At 46.0% G+C, this 25,857-nt stretch overlaps 1 protein-coding gene across 2 annotated transcripts; it reads left to right on the top strand.

Moving 5' to 3' along the window:
* Positions 1 to 5,367: 5,367 nt before the first annotated feature.
* On the top strand, positions 5,368 to 11,596 carry S100B (S100 calcium binding protein B). Of its 2 annotated transcripts, none has more exons than XM_008977472.2 (3): positions 5,368 to 5,522; positions 8,130 to 8,268; positions 11,044 to 11,596. In XM_008977472.2, the coding sequence occupies exons 2-3, from the start codon at positions 8,131 to 8,133 to the stop codon at positions 11,182 to 11,184; spliced, it is 279 nt and encodes a 92-aa protein (XP_008975720.1). In that variant the 5' UTR covers positions 5,368 to 5,522; position 8,130; the 3' UTR covers positions 11,185 to 11,596. The 2 variants fall into 2 exon arrangements, with proteins under 2 accessions (XP_008975720.1, XP_034803805.1); XM_034947914.3 differs by having other exon boundaries at positions 5,433 to 5,522; positions 8,123 to 8,268.
* Positions 11,597 to 25,857: the final 14,261 nt, after the last annotated feature.

Below are 25,857 nucleotides of genomic sequence, written 5' to 3'. Positions count from 1 at the left end.
TGAACATGAAACGCTGGCTACTAATTTTGCCATGAGTAATCTCTGACCCACAAACCTCATGTCTTCTGCCAGCATCTATAATGTTCTACATTGTTGGCTTGTGAGCAGAACAAAATCTCAAAGCATTTACAGTTCTTCAAACAATCCCGTAGAGCACAGGTGAGCCAAGGCTGGGGGTTGGGTGCACTAAAGGTGTCAGGGTCCAATTGTGGACGTGAGCCTGGACAGTGCAGCAGGAAACAACACCCCAGGGCACAGGAAAGCTGAGGCCAGTGGGTGGACATGCAGAAGGAGCTGGGTAGCTGAAGTTCTGGAGTGTGCAGTGGTCGGCCACTGGCCCAGGCCAGGCTGCAAGGTCACCCAGGGCTGCCCTCTCTGTACATGTGGCTGGAACAGAGCACCACCAGATATCCACACGCACAAGCACCACAGATGGGCTGTGAAGCAGGAGCAAGACAAAGCAAACATGTCCCACTAGAAGCAGGAATATAAGCCCCTTCAGGGAGGTCCATCACATGCCTCTTTCAGAGCCTTCCTCGTCACCAATTTTCCAATCCTGTTCCTTTGAAGTTGCCAACCAACCAAACCTTTAGCAACTGCTGATGAATTAATACTGATCCATACTTTCAGCCACTTCTCACTCCAAACATAGTGAGCAACTAAGTGTACTGCTCAAAGTTCTGCCCTCTGAGAGGATTTCCCTTCACCACTGTCCTTCAAGATAATCCTTGACTGTGGTTGCAGTGCCGTGACTGTCCAATCCAGGGAAGTACCAACATATCAAGCCCATCTGTAAACCAGTGGTAAACTTTTTTCTTCCATGGTCAACTAGCTATAAGGTACATCCCAGGAGCCCATAGACATGGATTGAGAGAGGGGAGGCAATATAACAGGAGTTGGTGTCAAAGGAATCTGAGTCACTTACTCATGCACTTTTTGCACCTTCACATTTGCCTAAGATCAGCTTCATACATCATTTCCATGTGATGGTACCCTGCTGTTACATGCACACCCAACTTTATGGCCAGGCAGACCAGATAGCACTTAGGCTGCATGGTCTCCTGATGTCCCATCGTTATGGCCCAAAAGCAAGCCAGATGCTGATTCTCAAAATGAGATCAGTTAGCTGCAGAAGAGAACGTAGACTTACTCCAAAATCCCAGAGGTCTGTGCTGCAATTCTCCTATGGGTGCTTGTCAGAGGGTCCACACTGCATTTCAATGTGCCACAGACACTTCAAATATCACTGGATCTACCCAATCCTATGAGCAAAGTGGTAAAGCAGCTTGCATTACAGCCTAAACTTTCTCTGACCCCCATTTGAAACTTCCAGCCTCATAGGCTGAAAGTAGCACTTGCAAATATAATAAACGTTGTATCTAAAATCCTCAAAGCCCAACTGAATTTTGTGTTTCTTTTTCACAGGAGGTGGTGCAAAATACATCAACTTGTTTTTCACTTGGAGGGGATATTTCAACGTATTCCACACCTCTGAACCTGCTAGAAACTTCACTGAGGTGGAGGGCCCCTAAGTTTTGTGGAGATCATCTCCCACCTTTGCTACTTCCTCTTTTTCAGATTCAATAAGCATAATATTGTCAATATTAGTGGACCAGTGTAATGTTGCGTGAACTGACAAGATGACTAGATCTCTGCAGACAATATCGTTGCGTAGAGCAGAAGAACAGGCATGTCCTTCAGGCAACACTGTGAGTGTACACTGTTCACCCTGTCAGGTAAAAGTAAACTGCTTCTGGTGGTCCTTGCAAACTGGTTTGAGAAAAAAGCATGAGTAAGATCAGTAGCTGCATGCAAAGTGCCAGAGAATATGTTGATTTTCTCCAGCAGAGATTTCTCATCTGGTACAGCAGCTGTAGTTGAAGTCACCAGCTGATTACATTTGCAATAGTCCACATTCTTCATAATCCATATCGTTAGGGAAGCAGGCGCCTAGGAGAGTCAGAGTAATGCCACTTTAAGTTCAGCTGCATTTTGAGATTAACAAGGCACATTTCTTGCAGTCAAAACCTATAGACCTAAGATGTTTATAGCTGAGGAAACAGCTGAACGATACTTGCAAGGACACACTGCTACAACAACAGAGAGTGCAGACATCCCAATACCCAAACAATATACGCTTTCAAGATAACAAGAGCTATGCTTTAATGTACGCAAACACTAAAATCTTAAGGATAGTTTTCTTTGAATCAATAGAATAATAAATTTTGCCACGCTGTCTGCTCGCCTGCATATAGTCACAGCTTAGTTTAATCTTTACATAGACAAAACAGCTATATATGCACTTAAAGACAGTGCATTCCTCTACTTGCTTTCTAAGGATGCCCTACTCTGTAATGGAATGTAAGAGCTTTCAATAAACTATCTCTTCTCACTTCACTCTGCAACTCACCTTGAATTCCTTCCTGCGTGAGATCCAAGAATCCCCTCTTTAGATCTGGATCGAGACCCCTTTTTCTGGTAACAATATGAGTTTTGCACAGGCCAAAGTGGCCAGTTAAATGGGTTTGTAAGAAGTGTCACAGTGCCTGCTTATTTCAACCCTTTAATGGTGGCATTAATCTCCAAAGCTCTTTCAGAGATTCAGTATTTCTGGATAAGAAGGGGAAGTTCTGGGACTTTCACTGAACTTCTCCTACCATCATGGTCCTCATCTCATACGTAAGAGAGCCAGTGAGGGGATTTAGCTAGTGTATGTTTGTTTCAATTATACAACCAGGAACTGAAAAACTAACTATAGGGAGAATAGTGTACCAACTGGGCCCCCTGTGAGTCGGTCTCATGTTAGAACCTCTATCAAGTGAAGAACTGACCATCACATGTTTCTGCTTTGACTGGTGAGCCACAGTGCCATTTTTGGTTCCCAGGAATTTATGTCAATTGAGGCAATCCCTGAGACATCTAGGTTACTTCCTTTTCATTAGTTGATGGCTGCAGGACACTTCAGAAAAGGTGTGGAAGAGGGTTTATGGTATTCTTTCTCACTAGCACAGATTCTTTCTCAAGGGGCCTTGGCTTCTCCCTTCAATCAAGATGCTCTAGGTCTGACCCAACTTAGGTCTGGAAACTCGGAGAGAGCCCATGATCTCCACTGTGGTGATTCAAGTTAGGTATTTCGGTGACCAGACCTAGAGGTTTTCCTGTTGTGTGGATTAAAGACTACTCTAGCGACTGTCCATCTCTCCATTCTAAGGAACACTGTGAGCAATTGACCACTGCCAAAAATCTCTGTGGACCAAGGCATTCTGATTATTGGTGTGTTCCTTCTGCTGTTTATGGCTGACATGCCCACCTTGTCTTAGCCTGCTACTCTGAAATATTATCGTCCCGCTGAAATCAGAGGTCTAGTCTAGCAATCCATATGGTCATATGTAGGCTACAGACTATGGAACTTTTCAGGTGTTCCACTCACTCAATAATGCATTTCTCATTACTTAGCGAAGGGTCTTCCTGGGGAATGTAGCTGCAGGGGGTGGGTGAATGTGGGAGTCACACATGATTGGATCTGGTGGCTGTCCAGTCTAATGGGATAAGATTAAAACTGAGGGGTCAGGACAGGTAAGCCAGGGTGATCAGGAAGTGTGAAGGTCAGGGAAAAACACCCAGAACAACCCTGCAAAGTAGGGACTACGGTCACCCCTTTCACAGAAAAGCTTAGGAATTTATCCAAAGTCAAACCACTGTTAAATGGTGGAGCCAAGATTCAGACCCAGCAATTGTAGGAATCTGTGGGAAGCTGGTGAGGTTGTATCCACGAGCTCCTGGGGAGCCTGGGCAAAGAGTACCATCCTGGGGCCCCAGAGTGCTTGAAAGCCCTTCTCCTCCCTGTGGCAGATCCTCTCTCTCAGCCTGCTTCCAAGACCTGGGAACAGGGTGGACCCACGGCCCCGCACTTGCCATCCCAGGAAGCTGCAGTGTGCAGAGGGCAGGCCCGCCTGGACCCTCCTGCTGAATGCAGTGCCCTAAGCACAAGTGCACAGTCATTGCATGAGTGGATTTCAAACTATTTTTAACCCCTGCAGGAGCAGGCTGGAGCGTTTTCTATGGACACTGAAGGGTTAATCCAGAGCTCAGGTTGCCCCTCTGGGAAAGTGGTCAGCACTTACAGGAATGGCCCCTCCAACATCTGAGCGAGGAAGGGCCACAGAGCACAGTTGTGCCTTCCTTGGGCCTGGGCAAGCTCTGTGCTTCACAGAGCAAGCCTGTGTCAGATCCTTCAGCAGAGACCACAGCCAGGGGTGGTGAAGCCGATGAGGAAGTGAGGGCCAACCACACTGCTCAGGCCGTTCCTCACAGGAGGCTGGGGCAGGCTGAGCCACGCAAGAACACAGCTCTCAGCCCTGTGCTATTTCCAGGGCACACTTACGGATCCTGAATGGTAGAGAACGTCCTAGATAAAACAATGACAGCAAGACAGCCACGTACACAGATATCTTGTGGGAAACCCTTTCACGGCCACTTTGAAACTGGGTTGGGAGAAGGACCTGATGCTGGGTCAGGCATCCATTGGGGACCATGGACATTTTTGGAGAGTTTGGGCCAATGTTCTTGTGTAATTTGTCAGAAGGAACACCTACTTCTTCACTCTTGTGAAGAAGAACCCATAAACTGGCCCCCGTGTTCAGAGGCTCCAGTCGAGCGAGTTGAGGGGACAGCTGGACTTCTCCTTCCTCAGGCTGGCTGGAGGCTTCAGCAGGGGGCACACCGTCCACACGCCTCTGTAAAACAGCGTTCGAACGGGACATCTCTAAGGCATCGTCCAACTCTGACAGTCTGTGACCTTCCACCCTGGGGTGGAGGGAAAGGCCTTGGGATACAGTCCACACATCACGTTTTCCCCTAAAAGTACCACCCGTTTTAGTCCCTGCAGACACTGGCCTCAGCAGCTTCTCTGAGGCAGCCCCATTGAGCCCAGGGCTGACCACAGACAAGCACTACTGTCCACAGAACTTCACGCCCAGTGGGGCCAGACTTGGAGGATGGCAGAGGAGAGAAGCTCCAGGGGCCTCTCCATTAGAAACCAACTTGCAGGCCACTTAATCTCCTATGCTCAGCCTGTACTTGGAAGCTGCTTGTTCTTGGCTGCACATTTGCTTTGTTTGAATCAATTAATCCAAGTCTCTCTCCTCTCCCCACCCCCAACCTTGCCTTTAGGGTGACATCAATATTCATGTAATAAATAAATCGCACAAAAAGCTGACTCCCCACTTCCTGCCCTACAGGCCCTTTTTTCTTCCTCAGCCCATGTGCAATCCTGGCTCCCAGCAAGTCCCCGGGGCTGCTTGGTCAATGCAGCCCTGTGTGCAGGCCTGGCAGCCCTGCCACCCCCGCCCTCAGCTCCCATTGGCTGCCACGGCCTGCAGTGGGCTGCACCAGGGTTCATCCATCCTCCCTGGGCAGAGGGAATAAGAGGCTGCCCCTGCCCACCAGTCCTGCCGCCCAGGACCTGCAGCAGAGACGACGCCTGCAGCAAGGAGACCAGGAAGGGGTGAGACAAGGAAGAGGTGAGAAAGAGCCAGGCCAAGAGGACGCTCAGGAAGAAATGGTTCTTTTCTTTTGGGTGGAACGGAATGGAGGGGTAGAAACTAAGTGGTAGCTTAAAAAGCCCCTTTAGGACAATTGGCAGCATTTCAGAAGTGTCAATAGGATGATGTGTTTTAATCTCCACATTACTGCTGCTTTGTGGACACCTGACTGCATCAGCCCTAGACAGCTAGAGGTGTGTTTTGCCATAAATCAGAGAAACGTCAGGTTTCATGGCCCAGAAGTGATTGTTGACATTTTCCCAGCGGTACTACAAATACTGCCTCTTCTGTAACTATTTGAAGAGTAAAGATTTTGCTTCCCACTGGGGCTAAAAATGATGGAGAACCTAATGCTAGTTTAGTCCTATATCATAAATAAACGCTTCCCTTTTCTCCTTATTATTTCTCCCACCGCCCTGGGTAAGTAACTCTTCAGTTCTCCAGTTTCCCTCAGTGTGAAGTGCCAGGGTCCCCACAGCCCCAGCACGCCGCTCAGAAATTACCTAACAATTACAAATAAATTGGGTCAAAGGAATCGGGGTTTTGGTGGGTTTTAACTTTCCTCAGTCTCACAGTTTCTCAGGGAGGTCGAACCCCTTCTTTAGAGGGATCCTCACACGCTAGGTAACTTGTCTTTCTAAGGAGTTAAAGTTCAAAAGTTCTCTTGTTCTCGATATTAAAAGATTAATGTAGGACATTCAAAGAATGTGAGAAAGAAACGGACATTTATTTCCATTTCTCTTAAAAGATAAACTATAAACCATCAACTATTTCTTAGGTCAAAGGGAAAAATTTAACAAGAATTTTTTTAGTTGATTTGTAGTGTGGTTATGAAGAAAACCATATTTTCTAGTGGTTTCTATTAGTGTTCTAATATATGGGATACATGTTTTATGCCTTTCCTTTGTAATAATCCCATTAGTCATAATTCATAGAAAAACAATTTAACCTCCTTTTCCCCAAATCATCATGGACTTTGAGGAGCATCAGAATGAGGTAAAAGTGTCTTGTTTTGTTTAAAAAAATACACACACATACAAACACGCATATATCAATAATTGAAAACTTGAGTTCAACGAATAAGAAAGCATGAAATGTTAAAGATTTTAATCCATCTTAATTGTTCTATTTGTGAATTATCAAATTTTTAGGGACTCAAGAGCAGAATAAAGTACACTGATTATTAATAGAATGACTTTAGCAAAGATCTGGCCAGTATAAAAAAATCTTCAATCCTGTTTCCTTCAGAGGATCAGAAATAAATAAAATTTTTAACATCTAATTCCAAATTATTTTTAAGATGTAAGTCATATATTCAACATGGGAATGATTTTTCAACACTATTTGATTTATTAATTTGTTTTTAATTATGACAGTGCAAATGTTCTTATTTAATGATTAGAACTCAAGGCCAAAAGCTGGTAAATTTCTCTGACTGCGCATCTGTTTTGTGAAACAACTGACAAGGCAACCTTTGTAAAATGCGCCTCATTCCCAGACTGACCAGATATTTCCTTGGTTCGTAGGCTGTGGCGTAAGGTATTTGCTGTGAGGGAGGTAGGAGGGCTCTTACTTTGACAGCTGCAGAGAAACACCTATTCCTGCCCACCCCCCCCCCACCCCGTCCCAGTCACTGCAGTGAATGAGCCACCCTTTCGGTACACTGGAGGTGGAATGCAGGCTCAGCAGCTTAGCTTTCTGCTGGATTCTGTCCCTGCCTGCGACAGAACCACACCCATTTAATCAGTTAAACTCAGGATACATTTTTTTTCCTGGTAGATCAAATTACTTTCACTGTTATTCTTCAAAAAGATTGTGGCAATTCTACCATATTTATTTTTCCTGATGAATTTTACAGCTGTTTTTGTCATGTCACCCATCCAAAAAAAATCCATTATTTTTATTAAAAATGATTTAAATTTACATATGAATTTAAAGGAAAAACTTCCTACATTTTATGTTCCTCAGAATCTCTTGGAAGGACCTACATTTTTCTTCCTAAACTTAGTCTTAGATCACATGTTATTGCTATATGCATAGGATATTTTGCACTGTATTTTCTACTTCTTTACTGATAGAATATAGGAATGCTATTGATTTTTGTCTTCTTATTTTGCTCCTAGTCACTGTCTCACTTTCAGATTGATTTTAACAGCTTGCAGTTGATGGTTTGCTCACCTGCACTCTACCACCTCATCTTGGAGCCTTGCAGGAACAGAGAGGGACCCTGTGGGGAGGAAGCAGAAATTAATGCCTGAATTCCCTTGCTGCTCTGCCTCTGTATTTTTGCCAGTTTCCCTGTTGGCCCAACCCAACCAGAATTCAGAGGGCATGGGAATATATCCCCGTGGCCCACACGGACAGAGAAGGCAGGCCCACAGCTGTCTAAGAGGCAGGTGGAAGGATTATGATAAAAGTGCAAATTCCCAGAATGCCCCTCCAGGCCATGCCTGCTGCTCTGAGCTTGAAAAGGGTGCCAAGGCCATTCCATCCCCCTTGTCTGGGTTGAGGTCTGTATTGATAACATGTGAAATGTTTTATGATGAGGTATAGATGAGAAGGCAACTTTCCTTTGCGAGCCCCTAGGATGTCTGAGCTGGAGAAGGCCATGGTGGCCCTCATCGACGTTTTCCACCAATATTCTGGAAGGGAGGGAGACAAGCACAAGCTGAAGAAATCCGAACTGAAGGAGCTCATCAACAATGAGCTTTCCCATTTCTTAGAGGTGAGTCTTGCTTTTTAAACTTGACACTTTCTCCATCTCCTCTTAAAATCCATCTGTACACTGGCTTTATCTTCTCAGCTGTCCTGAAGGTGATTTCATTTCCCTTTCAAGACTCCTGGGCTGCTTCTGCAAACTTGTTTGAGTAACGGAACCCTCAATGTGGGGCTGGCTCAAATGAGCCCCTTGTTTTCATTTCCTTATCAACCATCTTGTGTACAGTAGGTGCATCAAGGTCCCAAAGGCCAAAGCGTCCCAAATAATGCTAGACTCATTACTTACCATGGACCAAAGGGAACATAAAAGGAAACTGTTAAAAATAAGCTTCGGGAAATGTTTTTAGGAAAAGGATATATTTTGGCTTTAGCTAGATGTTTAGTATTTGCTATGGAGATAAGATATGCCAGACTTTCACTCAGTAAACACTGACTGAGCACTAATTAAGAACTGTGAGATATGCAGGCACGACAGACATGGCTCCTGCTCTGGGGCACCCAGCCTGGCACATGGATGAATGACCATGACTGGCTTAACTGAGGGCGTGACAGGGGTCTGTACACATCCTTTGGAAGCCCTGGGGCTTTGCAGGAGGCTCTGTGGAGTAACGGATATCGGTGAGGAACTGTCTTTAGTTGGGGCCCCTACTTTAGGAAGCTGTGTGGGGGCTCTTGGCAAGCCCTGTTCTTCAGACAGTTCCCGCTGTGGCTTGTGGTGGAAGTATGTCCAGACCCTTGCATTAGGGCTCATTTTCCTACCCACCGTCTCCACTGTCCTTGGATCAGACCCACCTGTCTTTACTGCCCACCTCATGCCCTCATGGAAGTGAACTGTGATCCCCCTGGTACCTGATGCTCTCTTAGAACCAAGGCTGGCTTGAGGCACGCCTTGAGCCAGAGTGAAGCACCAGTGGTGTGCACATATGAAACGTAGGGAAGGGCTTCCTGGGTCACTGATATGAGCAATCACAAACGGGATAAATGACCAGACAATGAGCCAGCGCACTAGTGTCTCACCAAGCCCTATTCCAGGATAAATACCAGGGCAGGGCTCTGCTGCATGGGGACGGGGAGCTGCCCTCCTGAGCTGACCAAGCCTCTCAGTGCAAGACGGCAAGCCCTGGCTCCAGCAGCACGGCAGTCCATGTTTTCAGGGCAGGGGGAGGGGGCGCTGGCTGGTTCTCCTGTCCCCACTCCCACCAAACACTGCCCCACCGTGAATGGTTCAGAGTGGAGCAGACAGGCCTGAAACTTTGCAGAGGGTGTCCCCACATCTGATTCCAGGACTGGTTTTCTCAGGCATTCAAGCCGACAGAGTGACAGCAGTCCCACTCACACATGCAGTTTTCTAGTTCCACCAATCTTGCCTTCTGACTTGATCTGAGAGTCCCAGGTTCTTCTTCTGAACAAGGGCTGTTGTGAGGGTGAAGCGGGACAGTGCTTAAGTGCTTAACATATAGTGAAAGCTCAACTAATAGTAGCTACTATTATTATTTTTATACATAGAAAAAGCTTTGCACTTGGGAATTTCAATTTGTAAATGATAAATAATTCATGGTAAGCATTTCAAGGCATCACAAACATTTGCTGCCCTGTTTTATCAAGGTAATTTCAGTTCGGAAGCAGATGTATAATATAATTGAAGTTAGTGCCCTGCTCCTGCCCATCCACAGGTGCCTCCCCACCTCTACCCCCGTGGAGTTACAATCTTCTGTATGTTTTGTTTACTTATTTAGTTTTTGAGATAAGGTCTTGCTCAGTCACCCAGGTTGGAGTGCAGTGGTGCAATCTTGGCTCATTGCAGCCTCAACCTCCCAGGCTCAAGCAATCCTCCGCCTCAGCCTCCTGAGTAGCTGGGAATATGGGCACATGGACCACGCCCAGCTAATTGTTTTATTTTTTCTTTGTAGAGATGGAGTCTCCCTATGTTGCCCAGGCTGGTCTCAAACTTCCTGTGCTCAAGTTATCCTCCTGCCTTAGCTTCCCAAAGTGCTGGGATTACAGGTGTGAGCCACCGTGCCTGACCCCTGTGTGTCTTATAGCCAAGGCAGCTGTTGTACATTACACTTGACTTCTTCAGGCCAAGCCTTCCTATCCCGGAGAATTGTTACTCTGCATTTATGCTCTTCATCAGTGTTCAATACCCAAATTTTTCCCACCACGTTTGTAGCCCTGCACTGTGGTTGTTCCTCTGAGGCTGTGCACATCACTTAACAGCCACACCATTCATTTGGCTTCAATGTCAGGCAGAACTGTCAGGAAAAAGTTTCATGACACCTAGAAAGCAATTCAAGTGGGAAAAAGAATACAGGGTTAACAAATGTAGGCCACGTTCCCAAGAGTTACTTCAGCAACAAAGAAGACTTTCAAAACATTAAATTCCACTGGAAGCCTTTGAGACAGGGACTTCCACACACAGAACACACGAAAAGTTTAGGAGGGCCAAAAGTTTATTTTTATTTCAAGACATTTGCTCAGGCTGATCTAGATGGTATTTTTTTTTTTTCAGGTATTTTAAGTATGATAACAACCTTCAGTTTTTCACCCTTGGCTGTTCCATTCAGCCTTTTCCAGTAGCTCAGGGCCAGACACTGACCCCCAGAGATTTCTACTTGGACAACAGCCCCCTGGTCACATGAGACATCTTTTCTGATATTTTGCATTTGATGTTCTTAGGTTATTTCGGACACAAATTATCAGAGTCACTCAACTTTTAATCATGTTTTGATGATCCAAAATTCCATTTAAAAACAAGGTCGGCAACTTCTTTTGTCTCTCTTAGGAAATCAAAGAGCAGGAGGTTGTGGACAAAGTCATGGAAACACTGGACAATGATGGAGACGGCGAATGTGACTTCCAGGAATTTATGGCCTTTGTTGCCATGGTTACCACTGCCTGCCACGAGTTCTTTGAACATGAGTGAGATTAGAAAGCAGCCAAACCTTTCCTGTAACAGAGATGGTCACGCAAGAAAGCAGACAGCAAGGGCTTGCAGCCTAGTAGGAGCTGAGCTTTCCAGCCGTGTTGTAGCTAATTAGGAAGCTTGATTTGCTTTGTGATTGAAAAATTGAAAACCTCTTTCCAAAGGCTGTTTTAACGGCCTGCATCATTCTTTCTGCTATATTAGGCCTGTGTGTAAGCTGACTGGCCCCATGGACTCTTGTTAACAGTAACTTAGGAGTCAGGTCTCAGTGATAAAGCGTGCACCGTGCAGCCCGCCATGGCCGTGTAGACCCTAACCCGGAGGGAACCCTGACTACAGAAATTACCCCGGAGCACCCTTAAAGCTTCCACTACCTTTAAAAAACAAAGCCTTATCCAGCATTATTTGAAAACACTGCTGTTCTTTAAATGCGTTCCTCATCCATGCAGATAACAGCTGGTTGGCCGGTGTGGCCCTGCAAGGGCGTGGTGGCTTCGGCCTGCTTCCCGGGATGCGCCTGATCACCAGGTGAACGCTCAGCGCTGGCAGCGCTCCTGGAAAAAGCAACTCCATCAGAACTCGCAATCCGAGCCAGCTCTGGGGGCTCCAGCGTGGCCTCCGCGCCCCATGCGATTCAAGTCGCGGCTGCAGGATCCTTGCCTCCAACGTGCCTCCAGCACATGCGGCTTCCGAGGGCACTACCGGGGGCTCTGAGCCACCGCGAGGGCCTGTGTTCAATAAAAAGAGCGCAGCTTGGGAGGCCGAGGCAGGTGGATCACAAGGTCAGGAGTTGGAGACCAGCCTGACCAACATGGTGAAACCCCATCTCTACCAAAAATACAAAAATGAGCCTGGCGTGGTGGCGCGCGCCTATATTCCCAGCTACTTGGGAGGCTGAGGCAGGAGAATCGCTTGAACCCGGGAGGTGGAGGTTGCAGTGAGCCGAAATCGCGCCACTGCACTCCAGCCTGGGCGACAGAGCAAGACTCCCTCTCAAAAAAAAAAAAAAAGCGCAGCAACAGCCATCCAGCGCCATCAAAAGGGAACGCAAGCAAAAAACGCGGCTTCCCTTCTGCCCCCGCTAGGGGGAGGCTTCCCCGGGGGCGTCCAGCCACTCCACAGGGGACTTCCGGCCTGTTGGGTCACGTGTTCTTCCCTAAGCCAATCACCAGGAAGGGGAGCTGCCAATGGTCCCGGGCAGTCACGTGCCTTTCCACAATGCATGCTGGGCCACCAGCCCCATTCCCGGTGGTCACTGCGCTCCCCGTGGTCCTTGGCCTCCATCTCAGAAAGCTCACGTTCCTCAGGGTCCCTCTGTGCCTTCTGAACAGTAGCGGGTAAAACAGGAAGTCCTGCCTGTCCCAGGCAGTGTGGGAGGCCCGGAGGCTCGCAGGGCCCGAGGCTGGGTGGGGCAGAGGTAGGAACCACAGCTGTGATGCCCGAGAGATGGGGTGGTGAGAGGGGCCTGGGAGCGGCCGGAGGGGACCCAGCGAGGCCACTTCACATCTAGCCGCCTGGGGAGTCCCCAGGGCCCTGTGCTCACTTCTCGCTCAGCTCTCGCCGTCTGGAAATTCGTGGTTACTTTTGGCCAAAGGGCGATGTTTTCATTTTGCACCGGGCCCTGCAAAGCTGGTCCTGGTGCGTGCTCCGGGCTGGCGGGCAGGAGACCAAGTTTGGGAGGCCCAGGGTGCGACCCTAAGTTGGGGGGCGGGAGGGGCGCTGCTGCCGGGGGGCAGCTCTGGGCTGCCCTTGGCTCGGGTGCCCGCTTCCCACCTGCATTCCTCCCCAGAGGATGCTCTGCCGCCTCGGCCGGAAGTTGAATCAGCCCTTCCAGAGCCTCCTTTGCCCACACTGATCCAAGAATCCTAAAGTGACTAAGTCCCCAGAAGCCTACTCTGCTTCCAAACCAGATAGGGAGAACATTGGTCCTCCAAGGAGCTTGGCTCCAGCACCATCCCTCAGGGATTCCCAGGGCAGCTTCTGAGCACACGGGGGCTCCTCCACCATCCAAAGGGGGTCTGGGGGTACTTATCCAATCAACTGCCGTTAGTTCCAGGTTGTAAATGCCAACCGTCCTCTCCTGGCAATCCCTAGCTGAGTGTGGCCCGCCCTCACCCAGAGGCACCTTCCAGTTCCATGAGTGGGTGGTGGTAGTCCCCACAGCTTGGTGGCCAGCACAGGCCTGGCCTACCCCAAAGGCTGCCTCCAGCATCCCCAGGTAGACAGGGGATGGGCCCGGGCAAGGGGGTGGGGGAAACCCGCCCCCAGCTTTGACCAGGAACACATGGAGTTCGCTCAGGCCTGGAGGGCAGGACCAGGTGTGAAAAGTCTGTTTTCATGAACCGGTTGCCCAGGCTGCCATTTCCATGGCCAGTTCAGCCACAGAAATTTTCTGTGCTCCATCAATTTCTCCGTTTGATCCGCAAGATTCGGGGCCACAGCCACTTCGCAAATCTGGCCCTGCCAGCAGTGTTGGTCTCTCAGGGTGGAGACCCTGGGGCCAAGCTGAGGACCCCATTTGTTGACTTGCAGTGAGAAGGTGCTGTTGAGAAGTTGGGCTGCGAGAACCCACCATCTCTGGACCCTGCGGACCATCCTCTACAGGGGCTGCTGTCCCTGCCAGAAGTACAAGCAACGCAATTGCCAGACTTTCCTGCCACCAAAAGGAGGAATCATCATCTAATAATTGGATTGCAGGGGGTAAGGCCTTGGACCCCCAGGCAGTATCTGGACATACCCCACCTGTACCCACCAGCAGGGACAGAGACAGCAGGAAGGCTATTGGGCTCTCAAGCCCTGGGCTATATGCCCTGCTGACCCCATGCCTCTGCCTGGGGAAAGGGAGCAGTGAGGATGGAAGTGGAGAGTTGATCCTGGGCTCCCCTGGCCCTCTGTCAAGCTCTGGCTCTCTCTTGTCTACTGTTGCAGATCCCCACCTCTGCAGGGCCCCAGGCCTGTTCAGCCAGACCCTGCTCCTCTTGCAACCAACAAGGGAATCAAATTTCCCCCAGGCTGGCTGGGGCCCTACTTGGGTATCTCCACTGTGGGCAGTTTGTCTCCACAGCATGACACCCTGTGAGCCCATGGGCCCGTTACTATTCCCTGCCGCTCTGCCCTGTGAGGCCCCATCCTGGTCTCCAAGGCAAAATGGGGGCCCTTGAACCCACATGCCCCCAGCCAAGACCCTGGAGAGAGTTTGGAAACTCTTCTTAGGAAGTTGTGGGAGACACCTGGGTTTGTTTGCTTTTGTTTTGGGGTTCTTAAATTTAGGGATTCCACCCTTATCTTGTGCAGACACAAATCAGATTTTTGTAATTGCAGATAGATGGAAGTGTTTGGGCATCAGAGGAAGGTTCCACTGGCCCTTCATCCAATGGGACCTTCTACACACAGGTATTACTTTCTGCCTGCAATGGAGACACCCAAGTTGGTTCCACTAGCCCTGTCCCACAAGAGCCCAGATATTGCCTGGTGGTATTTCTTTACCAAGAACTGGGCTGCCTTGGGGACCAGGTGGGGGAGCACAAGGGATGCCTGGCCTCTCTGTCCTGAGACCCCCCTTAATTATGACCCTCACAGCCATGTCCACCAGCAACCTGGCAGGCAAGACAATGGCACAACCTCCTTTCACTGCATTTAGGGAGAAAAGGACTGGCCTCTCTCTGAAGGAGTGCAGAAAATACACATTATTCAAGCAAGTTAGCATGAGGCAAGCCTAGAGCTTTTACATAGGGCTGGATGTTGAGCAGAGAGCTGAGGATGAGGTTGGCACTCTTCTCAGGAAAATAGCCCAAAGCCCCCAGGATCTAAACCTTGCAGGAAGGAAGCCAGACTTGGCTGGGCTAGAAGGAGCTTTTCTTATGTCTTCTTACCCCAGCACCCCTAATTTAAAATACAGATCCCTGAGGTGCATCTCAGGTGTTCAGGAGGCCACTCCTGAACTTTTCCTCTTCTGTGAGGGGGTGGGGGACACTGCAGAGGGCATATTGGGTCCCATGGCCCCCTACAGCTCACTGCACAAAACTCTGCTGGGATCTTGCTACATATCCCAAGTACCAGGCCCCCCAGGTCTGAAGTGGGACCATGACTCCCTGGGGTTTTTAGCTGTGAGACTGATCAAACAAGAACTCAGGTGATTTTTTTCCTCAGGGAAGTTAATAACACCAGGTCAGCAAGACAGCACTGTCTGCCTAGATTATACCTCTAGAGGAATTGTGACCATCCTCTGGGTGTACCAGCCCCCTCACTCAAGAGTTGACTCTGCAAGGCAGAGAGTGGAAAAGGCCTCAGCTTCTCTAATACCCAAGGATTCCTGAGCAGGGACATCACTGCCTTTGCCCAGGCTTACAGTAGCCAGGCCCCTCTGGACTGCAGTCTCCTCATTCAAGAAAGTAGGAGTGTTGGGTGGTGCGCAGATAGTGCAGTAAAGTGCACCCCACCCTTTCCTACTGGTCTTCACATCTTGTGAAATCCCCAGCCCCTGGGTGTTCCTGATCCTGGTTGTGAGGAAGGATCCATTAAGTATCCATTGAGTATGTTAACTGTGGGTTTTTTGTAGTTGCCCTTTATCAGGTAAATTTCCCTTATATTCTTAGGGTTTTGGATTTTTTTCAAAAGCTTTTTCTGTGTTTACCGAGGTTGATGCAGGATTTTTGTTGTTGTTGCTGCTTTGCCAGCTGGAAGCTTCTTTAGCCAGCAGGACCTCTGTTCAGTTATTCCCATCACCCCACTCTGGCCCATGGCTCCCAGGCTGGCCTGGCCCCACCAACACTCCCATTGCATGGGCCACCTGGCATCAGGGGAGTAAAGGAGGGCTACAGTGTTACAGCTCCTTTTGCACCCGCTGTTCAGCGGGTCCCAGGTTCTTGTCCCGCGTCCAAGAAGAATGAGGTTATGCAGACAACCAAAGAGTGAGCAGGGCGGAGAATTTTATTGAGTGACAAAACAGCTCTCAGCAGAGAGGGGGACACGAGTTGGGTGCACTACCCTTACCCAAAATCAGGTAGTCCTCCCCCTGCCTGAAGGTGGGCAGTCCCTGCAAGTGTGGCTGAGTCCATGGCCTTTTTTTTTTTTTTTTCATGGAGTCTCACTCTGTCGCCCAGGCTGGAGTGCAGTGGTGCGATCTCAGCTCACTGCAAGCTCCGCCTTGCGGGTTCATGTTATTCTCCTGCCTCAGCCTCCCCAGCAGCTGGGACTACAGGCGCACGCTGCCACGTCTGGCTAATTTTTGTATTTTTAGTAGAGATGGGGTTTCACCGTGTTAGCCAGGATGGTCTCAATCTCCTGACCTTGTGATCTGCCCACCTCGGCCTCCCAAAGTGCTGGGATTACAGGCATGAGCCACTGCGCCTGGCCGAGTCTGGGGCTTTTATGGGCTCAGAATGGAGTGTGTGGTGATTGGTTTGTGAGTATGCAAAAAAGGCTAAAACAAAGGCACCACTCAAAGATGGAAACAACAATGTAAAAATGTAAAAAAAACAATTAGGGAAGGGTAGGTATATGTAAAATAGGTGAAGGGTAGGGGTCAATCAGAGGAAAGCACATCAAATGGGAAGAGAGGTTCTCAATCTGGTCCATGGATTTATCTGAGATTTGGAGCTTGGCATTCAGGTTTTTTTTTCCTTTTCTGTAGCAATTTTTAAATTTTATTTTATTTGCATAGGTTATTGGGAAACAGGTGGTGTTTGATTACACTAATAAGTTCTTTAGTGGTGATTTGTGAGATTTTGGTGTACCCGTCACCCGAGCAATATACACTGCACCCTATTTATAGTATTTTATCCCTCACTCCCTTCCCACCCTTTCCCCAAGTCCTTGTATTAGTCCATTTTCACACTTCTGATAAAGACATACCTGAGACTGGGCAACATACAAAGGAAAGAGGTTTAATGGAGAATTCACAGTTCCACGTGGCTGGGGAAGCCTCACAATCATGGCAGGAGGCAAGAAGGAGCAAGTCACATCTTACGTGGATGGCAGCAGGCAACGACAGAGTGAGAGCTTGTGCAGGAAAACTCTCCCTTATACTAACCATCAGATTTTGTGAGACTTACTATTATGAGAACAACCCAGGAAAGACCTGCCCCCATGATGCAGTTACCTCCCACCAAGTCCCTCCCACAACACATGGGAATACAAGATGAGATTTGGGTGGTGACACAGGCAGACCATATCATTCCACCCCTGGCCCCTCCCAAATCTCATGTCCTCACATTTCAAAACCAATCATGCCTTCCCAACAGTCCCCCAAAGTCTTACTTCAGCATTAACTCAAAAGCCCACAGTCCAAAGTCTCATCCGAGACAAGGCAAGTCCCTTCTGCCTATAAGCCTGCAAAATCAAAAGCAAGTTAGTTACTTCCTAGATACAGTAGGGCTACAGGCATTGGATAAATACAGCCATTCTAAACAGGAGACATTGGCCAAAACGCCGGGGCTACAGACCCCATGCAAATCTGAAATCCAGTGGGGCAGTCAAATCTTAAAGCTCCAAAATGATCTCCTTTGACTCCATGTCTCACATCCAGATCACACTGAGGCAAGAGGTGGATTCCCATGGTCTTGGGCAGCTCAGCCCCTGTGGCTTTGCAGGGTACAGCCTCCCTCCTGGCTGCTTTCATGGGATGGCATTGAGTGTCAGCAGCTTTTCCAGGCCCACAGTGCAAGCTGTCTGTGGATCTACCATTCTGGAGTCTGGAGGATGGTGACCCTCTTCTCACTGCTCCACTAGGCAGTGCCCCAGTAGGAACTCTGTGTGGGGGCTCCAACCCCACATTTCCCTTCTGCACTGCCCCAGCAGAGATTCTCTGTGAGGGCCCCACCCCTGCAGCAGACTTTTGCCTGGGCATCCAGGCATTTCCATACATCTTCTGGAATCTAGGTGGAGGTTTCCAAACTTTAATTCTTGACTTCTGTGCACCTACAGGCTCAACACCACATGGAAGGTGCCAAGGCTTGGGGCCGCCACCCTTGGGTAACAGCCCAAGCTGCACCTTGGCTCCTTCCAGTCACAGCTGGAGTGGCTGGGATGCAGAGAACCAAGTCCCTAGACTGCACACAACACAGGGACCCTGGGCCTGGCCCATGAAACTGTTTTCTCCCAGGCTTCCAGGACTGTGATAGGAGGGGCTGCTGTGAAGACCTCTAACATGCCCTGGAGACATTTTCCCCACTGTCTAGAGGATTAACATTCAGCTCCTTGTTATTTATGCAAATTTATGCAGCCAGCTTCAATTTCTCCTCAGAAAATGGGTTTTTCTTTTCTATCACATTGTCAGGCTGCAAATTTTTTGAACTTTTATGCTGTTTCCCTTATCAAACTGAGTGCCGTTAACAGCACCCAAGTCACATCTTGAATGCTTTGCTGCTTAGAAATTTCTTCCGCAAGATACCCTAAATCATCTCTCTCAAGCTCCAAGTTCCACATATCTCTAGAACAGGGGAAAAATGCCACCAGTCTCTTTGCTAAAACATAAGAGTCACCTTTTTTCCAGTTCCCAACAAGTTCCTCATCTCCATCTGAGACCACCTCAGCCTGGACCTTATTGTCCATATCGCTATCAGGCTTTTGGTCAAAGCCATTCAACAAATCTCCAGGAGGTTCCAAACTTTCCCACAATTTTCTGTCTCTTCTGAGCCCTCCAAACTGTTCCAACCTCAGCCTGTTACCCAGTTCCAAAGTTGCTTCCAAATTTTTGGGTATCTTTTAAGTGGCACCCCACTCTACTGAATACCAATCTACTGTATTAGTCAATTTTTACATTGCTGATAAAGACATACCCAAGACTGGGCAAAGGAAAGACTTTACAAAGGAAAGAGGTTTAATGGAGAACTCAGTTTTACATGGCTGGGGAAGCTTCACAATCATGGTGGAAGGCAAGGAAGAGCAAGTCACATCTTATGTGGATGGCAGCAGGCAAACAGAGAATGAAAGCTTGTGCAGGAAAACTTCCCCCATATAATAACCATCAAATCTCATGAGATATACTATCATGAGAACAGTACAGGAAAGACCTGCCCCGTGATTCAGTTACCTCCCGCTGGGTCCTTCCCACAACATATGGGAATTCAAGATGAGATTTGGGTGGGGACACAGCCAAATTCTATCAGTCTCCAAAGTCCATTATATTATTCTTATGCCTTTGCATCCTCATAGCTTAGCTCCCAATTATGAGTGAGAACATGCAATGTTTGGCTTTCCATTCCTGGGTTACTTCACTTAGAATAATAGTCTACAATCTCATCCAGGTTGCTGCGAATGCCATTAATTCACTCCTTTTTTGTGGCTATACAGTATTCATATATATATATATATATCACGATTTCTTTATCCACTCGTTGTTTGATGGGCATTTGGGTTGCTTCAACATTTTTTTCAGTTGCGAATTGTGCTGCTATAAACATGCATGTGCAAGTATCTTTTTCATAAAATCACTTCTTTTCCTCTGGGTAGATATCCAGTAGTGGGATTGCTGGATCAATTGCTGGTAGTTCTACTTTTAGTTCTTTAAGGAATCTCCACATTGTTTTCCATAGTGATTGTACTAGTTGACATTCCCACCAGCAGTGTAGAAGTATTCCCTGTTCACCACATCCATGTCAACATCTACTATTTTTTGATTATGGCCATTCTTGCAGGAGTAAGGTGGTATCACATTGTGGTTTTGATTTGCATTTCCCTGATCATTAGTGATGTTAAGCATTTTTTCATATATTTGTTGGCCATTTGTATGTCTTCTTTTGAGAAGTGTCCTTAGTCCACTTTTTGATGGGATTTTTTTTTCTTGTTGATTTGTTTGAGTTCATTGTAGATTCTGGATATTAGTCCTTTGTCAGATGTATAGGTTGTGGAGATTTTTTTCCCACTCTGTGGGCTGTTTACGCTGCTACTCTTTTGCCATGCAAAAGCTCTTCAGTTTAATGAAGTCCCAGCAATTTATATTTGTTTTTAGTGCATTTGCTCTTGGTCATGAAGTCCTCGCCTAAGCCAGTGTCTAGAAGGGTTTTTCTAATGTTATCTTCTAGAATTTTTATAGTTTCAGGTCTTAGATTTAAGTCCTTAATCAACCTTGGGTTGATTTTTGTATAAAGTGAAAGATGAGGATCCAGTTTCATTCTCCTACATGTGGCTAGCCAATTACCCCACACCATTTGTTGAAAAGGGTGTCCTTTCTCCACTTTATGTTTTTGTTTGCTTTGTTGAAGATCAGTTGGCTGTAAGCATTTGGGTTATTTCTGGGTTCTCTGTTCTGTTCCATTGGTCTGTGTGCTTATTTTTATGCCAGTGCCATTCTGTTTTGGTGACTATGGCCTTAGAGTATAGTTTGAAATCAGGTAATGTGATGCTTCCAGATTTGTTCTTTTTGTTTACTCTGGCTTTGGCTATGCGGGCTTTTTGTTGTTGTTGTTCCATGTGAATTTTAGAATTGTTTTTTCTAATTCTGTTAAGAATGATGGTGATATTTTGATGGGAATTGTGTTGAATTTGTAGATTGCTTTTAGCAGTATTGTCATTTTCACAATATGTATTCGACCCATCCATGAGCATGGGATGTGTTTCCATTTGTTTGTGTCATCTATTATTTCTTTCAGCAGTGTTTTATAGTTTTCCTTGTAGACGTCTTTCACCTCCTTGTTTAGGTATATTCCTAAATTTTTTTTCAGCTATTGTAAAGGGGGTTGAGTTCTTGATGTGATTCTCAGCTTGGTTGCTGTTGGTGTATAGAAGAGCTGCTGATTTGTGTACATACATTTTGTATCTGGAAATATTGCTGAATTCTTTTATCAGTTCTAGGAGCTTTCTGGAGGAGTCTTTAGAGTTTTCTGGGTAAACGATCCTATCATCAACAAAAAGCAACAGTTTGACTTCCTCTTTATCGATTTGGATGACCTTTATTTCTTTCTGTTGTCTGATTGCTCTGGCTAGAACTTCCGGTACTATGTTGAAGAGGAGTGGTGAGAGTGGGCATCCTTGTCTTGTTCCAGTTCTCAGAGGGGATGCTTTCAAATTTTCCCCATTCAGTATTATGTTGGCTGTGGGTTTTTCATAGATGTCCCTTGTATGCCAATTTTCCTGAGAGTTTTAATCATAAAGCGATGCTGGATTTTGTTGAATGCTTTTTCTGCATCTTTTGAGATGATCATGTGATTTTTGTTTTTAATTGTTTATGTGGTGTATCATATTTACTGACTTGTGTATGTTAAACTATCTCTGCATCCCTGGTATGAAACCCATTTGATCATGGTGGACTATCTTTTTGATATGTTGTTGGATTCAGTTAGTATTTTGTTAAGGATTTTAGCATCTGTGTTCATCAGGGATATTGGTCTGTAGTTTTCTTTTTTGGTTATGTCCTTTCCTGGTTTTGGTATTAGGGTGATACTGGCTTCATTGAATGATTTAGGGAGGGTTATCTCTTTATCTTGTGGAATAGTTTCAATAGGATTGATACCAATTCTTCTTTGAATATCTGGTAGAATTCTGCTGTGAATCCATTTGGTCCTGGACTTTTTTTCTTGGTAACTTTTAAATTACCATTTCAATCTCACTGCTTGTTATTGGTCTATTCAGGATATCTAATTCTTCCTGATTAAAGCTAGGAGGGTTATATCTTTCCAGGAATTTATCCATCTCTTCTACGTTTTCTAGTTTATGCGTGTAAAGGTGTTCATAGTAGCCTTGAATCATCTTTTGTATTCCTGTGGTGTCAGTTGTAATATCTCCCATTTTGTTTCTTATTGAGCTTATTTGGATTTTCTCTTTTCTTCTCTTGGTTAATCTTGCTAATGGTCTATCAATTTTACTTACCTTTTCAAAGAACCAGCTTTTTGTTTCATTTATCTTTTGTATTGTTTTTGTTTGTTTGTTTCAATTTCATTTAGTTCTGCTCTGATCTTAGTTATTTCCTTTCTTCTGCTGGGTTTGGGTTTGGTTTGTTCTTGTTTCTCTAGTTCCTTGAGGTGAGACCTCAGATTGTCTGTTTGTGCTCTTTCAGACTTTTTGATATAGGTGTTTAGGGCTATGAACTTTCCTCTTAGCATCATCTTTGCTGTGTCCCAGTGGTTTTGATAGGTTGTGTCACTATTGTCATTCAGTTGAAGAATTTTTTAAATTTCCATCTTGATTTCATTTTTGACCCAATGATCATTCAGGAGCAAATTATTTAATTCCATGTATTTGCGTGGTTTTGAAGGTTCCTTTTGGAATTGATTTCCATTTTTATTCCACTGTGGTCTGAGAGAGTGCTTGATATAATTTCAATTTTCTTAAATTTATTGAGGCTCATTTTGCGACCTGTCATATGGTCTATCTTGGAGAAAGTTCCACGTGCTGAATAGAATGTATATTTTTTGGTTGCTGGATGAAATGTTCTGTATATATCTGTTAAGTCCATTTGTTCCAGGGTATAGTTTAAATCCATTGTTTCTTTGTAGACTTTCTGTCTTGATGACCTATTCAGTGCTGTCAGTGGGGTATTAAAGTCCCCCACTATTATTATTATTATTTTTATTTTTATTTTTTTGAGATGGAGTCTCACTCTGTCGCCCAGGCTGGAGTGCAGTGGTGCAATCTTGACTCACTGCAAGCTCTGCTTCCTGGGTTCACACCATTCTCCTGCCTCAGCCTCCCGAGTAGCTGGGACTATAGGCGCCCGCAACTGCACCTGGTTAATTTTTTGTATTTTTAGTAGAGATGGGGTTTCACCGTGGTCTCGATCTCCTGACCTCGTGATCCGCCTTCCCCGGCCTCCCAAAGTGCTGGGATTACAGGCATGAGCCACCATGCCCGGCCTGTCCCCCACTATTATTATGTTGCTGTCTATCTCATTTCTTAGGTCTATTAGTAATTGCTTTATAAATTTGGGAGCTCCAGTGTTAGGTGCATATATGTTTAGGATTGTGATATTTTCCTGTTAGGCAAGGCCTTTTATCATTATATAATGTCCCTCTTTGTCTTTTTAAACTGCTGTTGCTTTAAAGTTTGTTTTGTCTGTTATATGAATAGCTACTCCTGCTTACTTTTGGTGTCCTTTGCATGAAATGTCTTTTCCACCCATTTACCTTAAGTTTGTGCAAGTTCTTTTAAGTGGAGCATTTAGGCCATTTATATTCAATGTTAGTATTGAGATGTGAGGCACCATTCCATTCATTATGCTATATGTTGCTGTATACCTTGGCTTTTTGTTTTTGTTTTTTAAATTATATTTTTGTTTTATAGGTCTTGTGAGATTTATGCTTTAAAGACATTCCGTTTTGATGTGTTTCCAGGATTTGGTTCAAGATTTAGAGTTCCTTTTAGCAGTTCTTGTAGTGGTGGCTTGGTACAGGCAAATACTCTCAGCATTTGTCTGAAAAAGACTGTGTCTTTCCTTCATATATGAAGTTTAGTTTTGCTGAATACAAAATTCTTGGCTGATAATTGTTTTGTTTGAGGAGACTGAAGATAGTGCCCCAATCCCTTCTAGCTTTTAGGGTTTCTGCTGAGAAATCTGCTATTAATATAATAGGTTTTCCTTTATAGGTTACCTGGTGCTTTTGTCTCACAGCTCTTAAGATTCTTTCCTTCGCCTTAACTTTAGATAACCTGATCACATTGTGCTTAGGCAATGATATTTTTGTGATTCATTTCCCAGGTGTTCTTTGTGCTTCTTGTATTTGGATGTCTAGGTCTTTAGCAAGGCTGGAGACATTTTCCTTGATTATTCCCCCAAATATGTTTTCCAAACTTTTAGATTTCTCTTCTTCAGGAACACTGATTATTCTTAGGTTTGGTCTTTTAACATAATCCCAGACTTCTTGGAGGTTTTGTTCATATTTTCTTATTCTTTTTTCTTTGTCTCTGTTGGATTGGGTTAATTCAAAGATCTTGTCTTTGAGCTCTGAATTTGTTTCTTCTACTTGTTTAATTCTATTGCTGAGACTTTCCAGAGCATTTTGCATTTCTATAAATGTGTCCATTGTTTCCTGTAGCTTTGATTGTTTTTTATTTATGCTATCTATTTCCTTGAATATTTCTCCCTTCACTTCTTATATCAGTTTTTGGATTTCCTTAGATTGGGCTTTGCCTTTCTCTGGTACCTCCCTGATTAGCTTTATAACAAACCTCCTGAATTCTTTTTTGGGTAAATCAGGGATTTCTTCTTGGTTTGGGCCCATTGCTGGTGAGCTAGTGTGATTCTGGGGGTTGTTAAAGAACCTTGTTTTGTCATATTACCGGAGTTGGTTTTCTGGTTCCTTCTCACTTGGGTAGCCTCTCTCAGAGGGAAGGTCTAGAGCTGAAGGCTGTTGTTCAGATTCTTTTGTCCCATGGGTTATTCCCTTGATGTAGTACTCTCCCCCTTTTCCTAATGATGTGGTTTCCTGAGAACCAAGCTATAGTGATTGTTATCTGTTTTCTGGATCTAGCCACCCAGCAAGTCAACCAGGCTCCAGGCTGATACTGGAGGTTGTCTGCACAGAGTCCTGTGATGTTAACTGTCTGTGGGTCTCTCAGCCATGTATATCAGAATCTGTTCCAGTGGAGGTGGCAGGGGGGTGAAATGGACTCTGTGAGGGCTCTTAGCTTTGGCGGTTTAATGCACTGTTTTGTGCTGGTTGGCCTCCTGCCAAGAGGTGGCACTTTCCAGACAGCCTCAGCTGTGGTAGTATGGGGAGGAACAGACATTGGGTGGGGCCCTAGAACTCCCAAGAGTATATGCCCTTTGTCTTCAGTTACCAGGGTGGGTAGGGAAGGACTATTGGGTGGGGGTAGGGCTAGGCATATCTGAGCTCAGGCTCTCCTTGGGCGGGTCTTGCTGTGGCTGAGTATTTAGGTTCTCTCCCGGGTCCTGCAGGAGCAATCGCTTCCTTCAAGGGGTCTGTGGGTCCTCTCAGGTTTCTTGATTTGTTCTTGCAGTTGTTCTGGAGGAAAAATTCATGATGCAAGTCTCCACATGCTGCTCTGAGTCAGAGCTGCAATCTAGTCCTACCTCCCATCCACCATGATCCCTCTCAATCCAACATTCAGGCTTTAACCTGTCTTTGGTTTGAAGGTCGCGTTACACCAGGGACCTGCCTCTACCTGCCTCCTGCTGCTATAAAGATAATCATGTGGGCTTTTTTATTCTATTGATATGGCATATATTAATTTTCAAATATTAAACCAATCTTGGATTCCTGGAATAAATTCCACTTGGTCGTAGTGTCCAATTCTTTTTATATGTTGCTGGATTTCATTTTAGTATTTTGTTGGATTTGTCTGTTCATATTCATAAGAGATACTGGTCTGTAGTTTTCTTGTGATGTTTGGTTTTGGTATCAGATAATACTGGCTTCATAAACTGAGTGTTCCCTCTTCAATTTTTAAGAATATTTTGTGAGGCTGGGCGCAGTGGCTCATGCCTGTAATCCCAGCACTTTGGGAGGCCGAGGCGGGTGGATCATGAGGTCAGGAGATCGAGACCATCCTGGCTAACACAGTGAAACCCCGTCTCTACTAAAAATACAAAAAATTAGCTGGGTGTGGTGGTGCATGCCTGTAGTCCCTGTTAGGAGGCTGAGGCGGGAGAATGGCATGAACCCGGGAGGTGGAGCTTGCAGTGAGCCAAGATTGCGCCACTGCACTCCATCCTGGGTGACAGAGCGAGACTCCATCTCAAGAAAAGAAAAGAAAAAAAAAATATATATATATATATAG

The sequence above is a fragment of the Pan paniscus genome, chromosome 22, assembly GCF_029289425.2.
Source record: "Pan paniscus chromosome 22, NHGRI_mPanPan1-v2.0_pri, whole genome shotgun sequence".
NCBI classification, from domain to species: Eukaryota; Metazoa; Chordata; class Mammalia; order Primates; family Hominidae; genus Pan; species Pan paniscus.
This window is presented reverse-complemented; position numbering and strand designations above follow the sequence as displayed.

Excerpts from the sequence above, each read along its gene's own strand:
- S100B (XM_008977472.2), top strand. The coding sequence starts at position 8,131 with ATGTCTGAGCTGGAGAAGGCCATGGTGGCCCTCATCGACGTTTTCCAC. Across the intron at positions 8,269-11,043 it reads AGCTTTCCCATTTCTTAGAG|GAAATCAAAGAGCAGGAGGT; the intron begins GTGAGTCTTGCT and ends TGTCTCTCTTAG.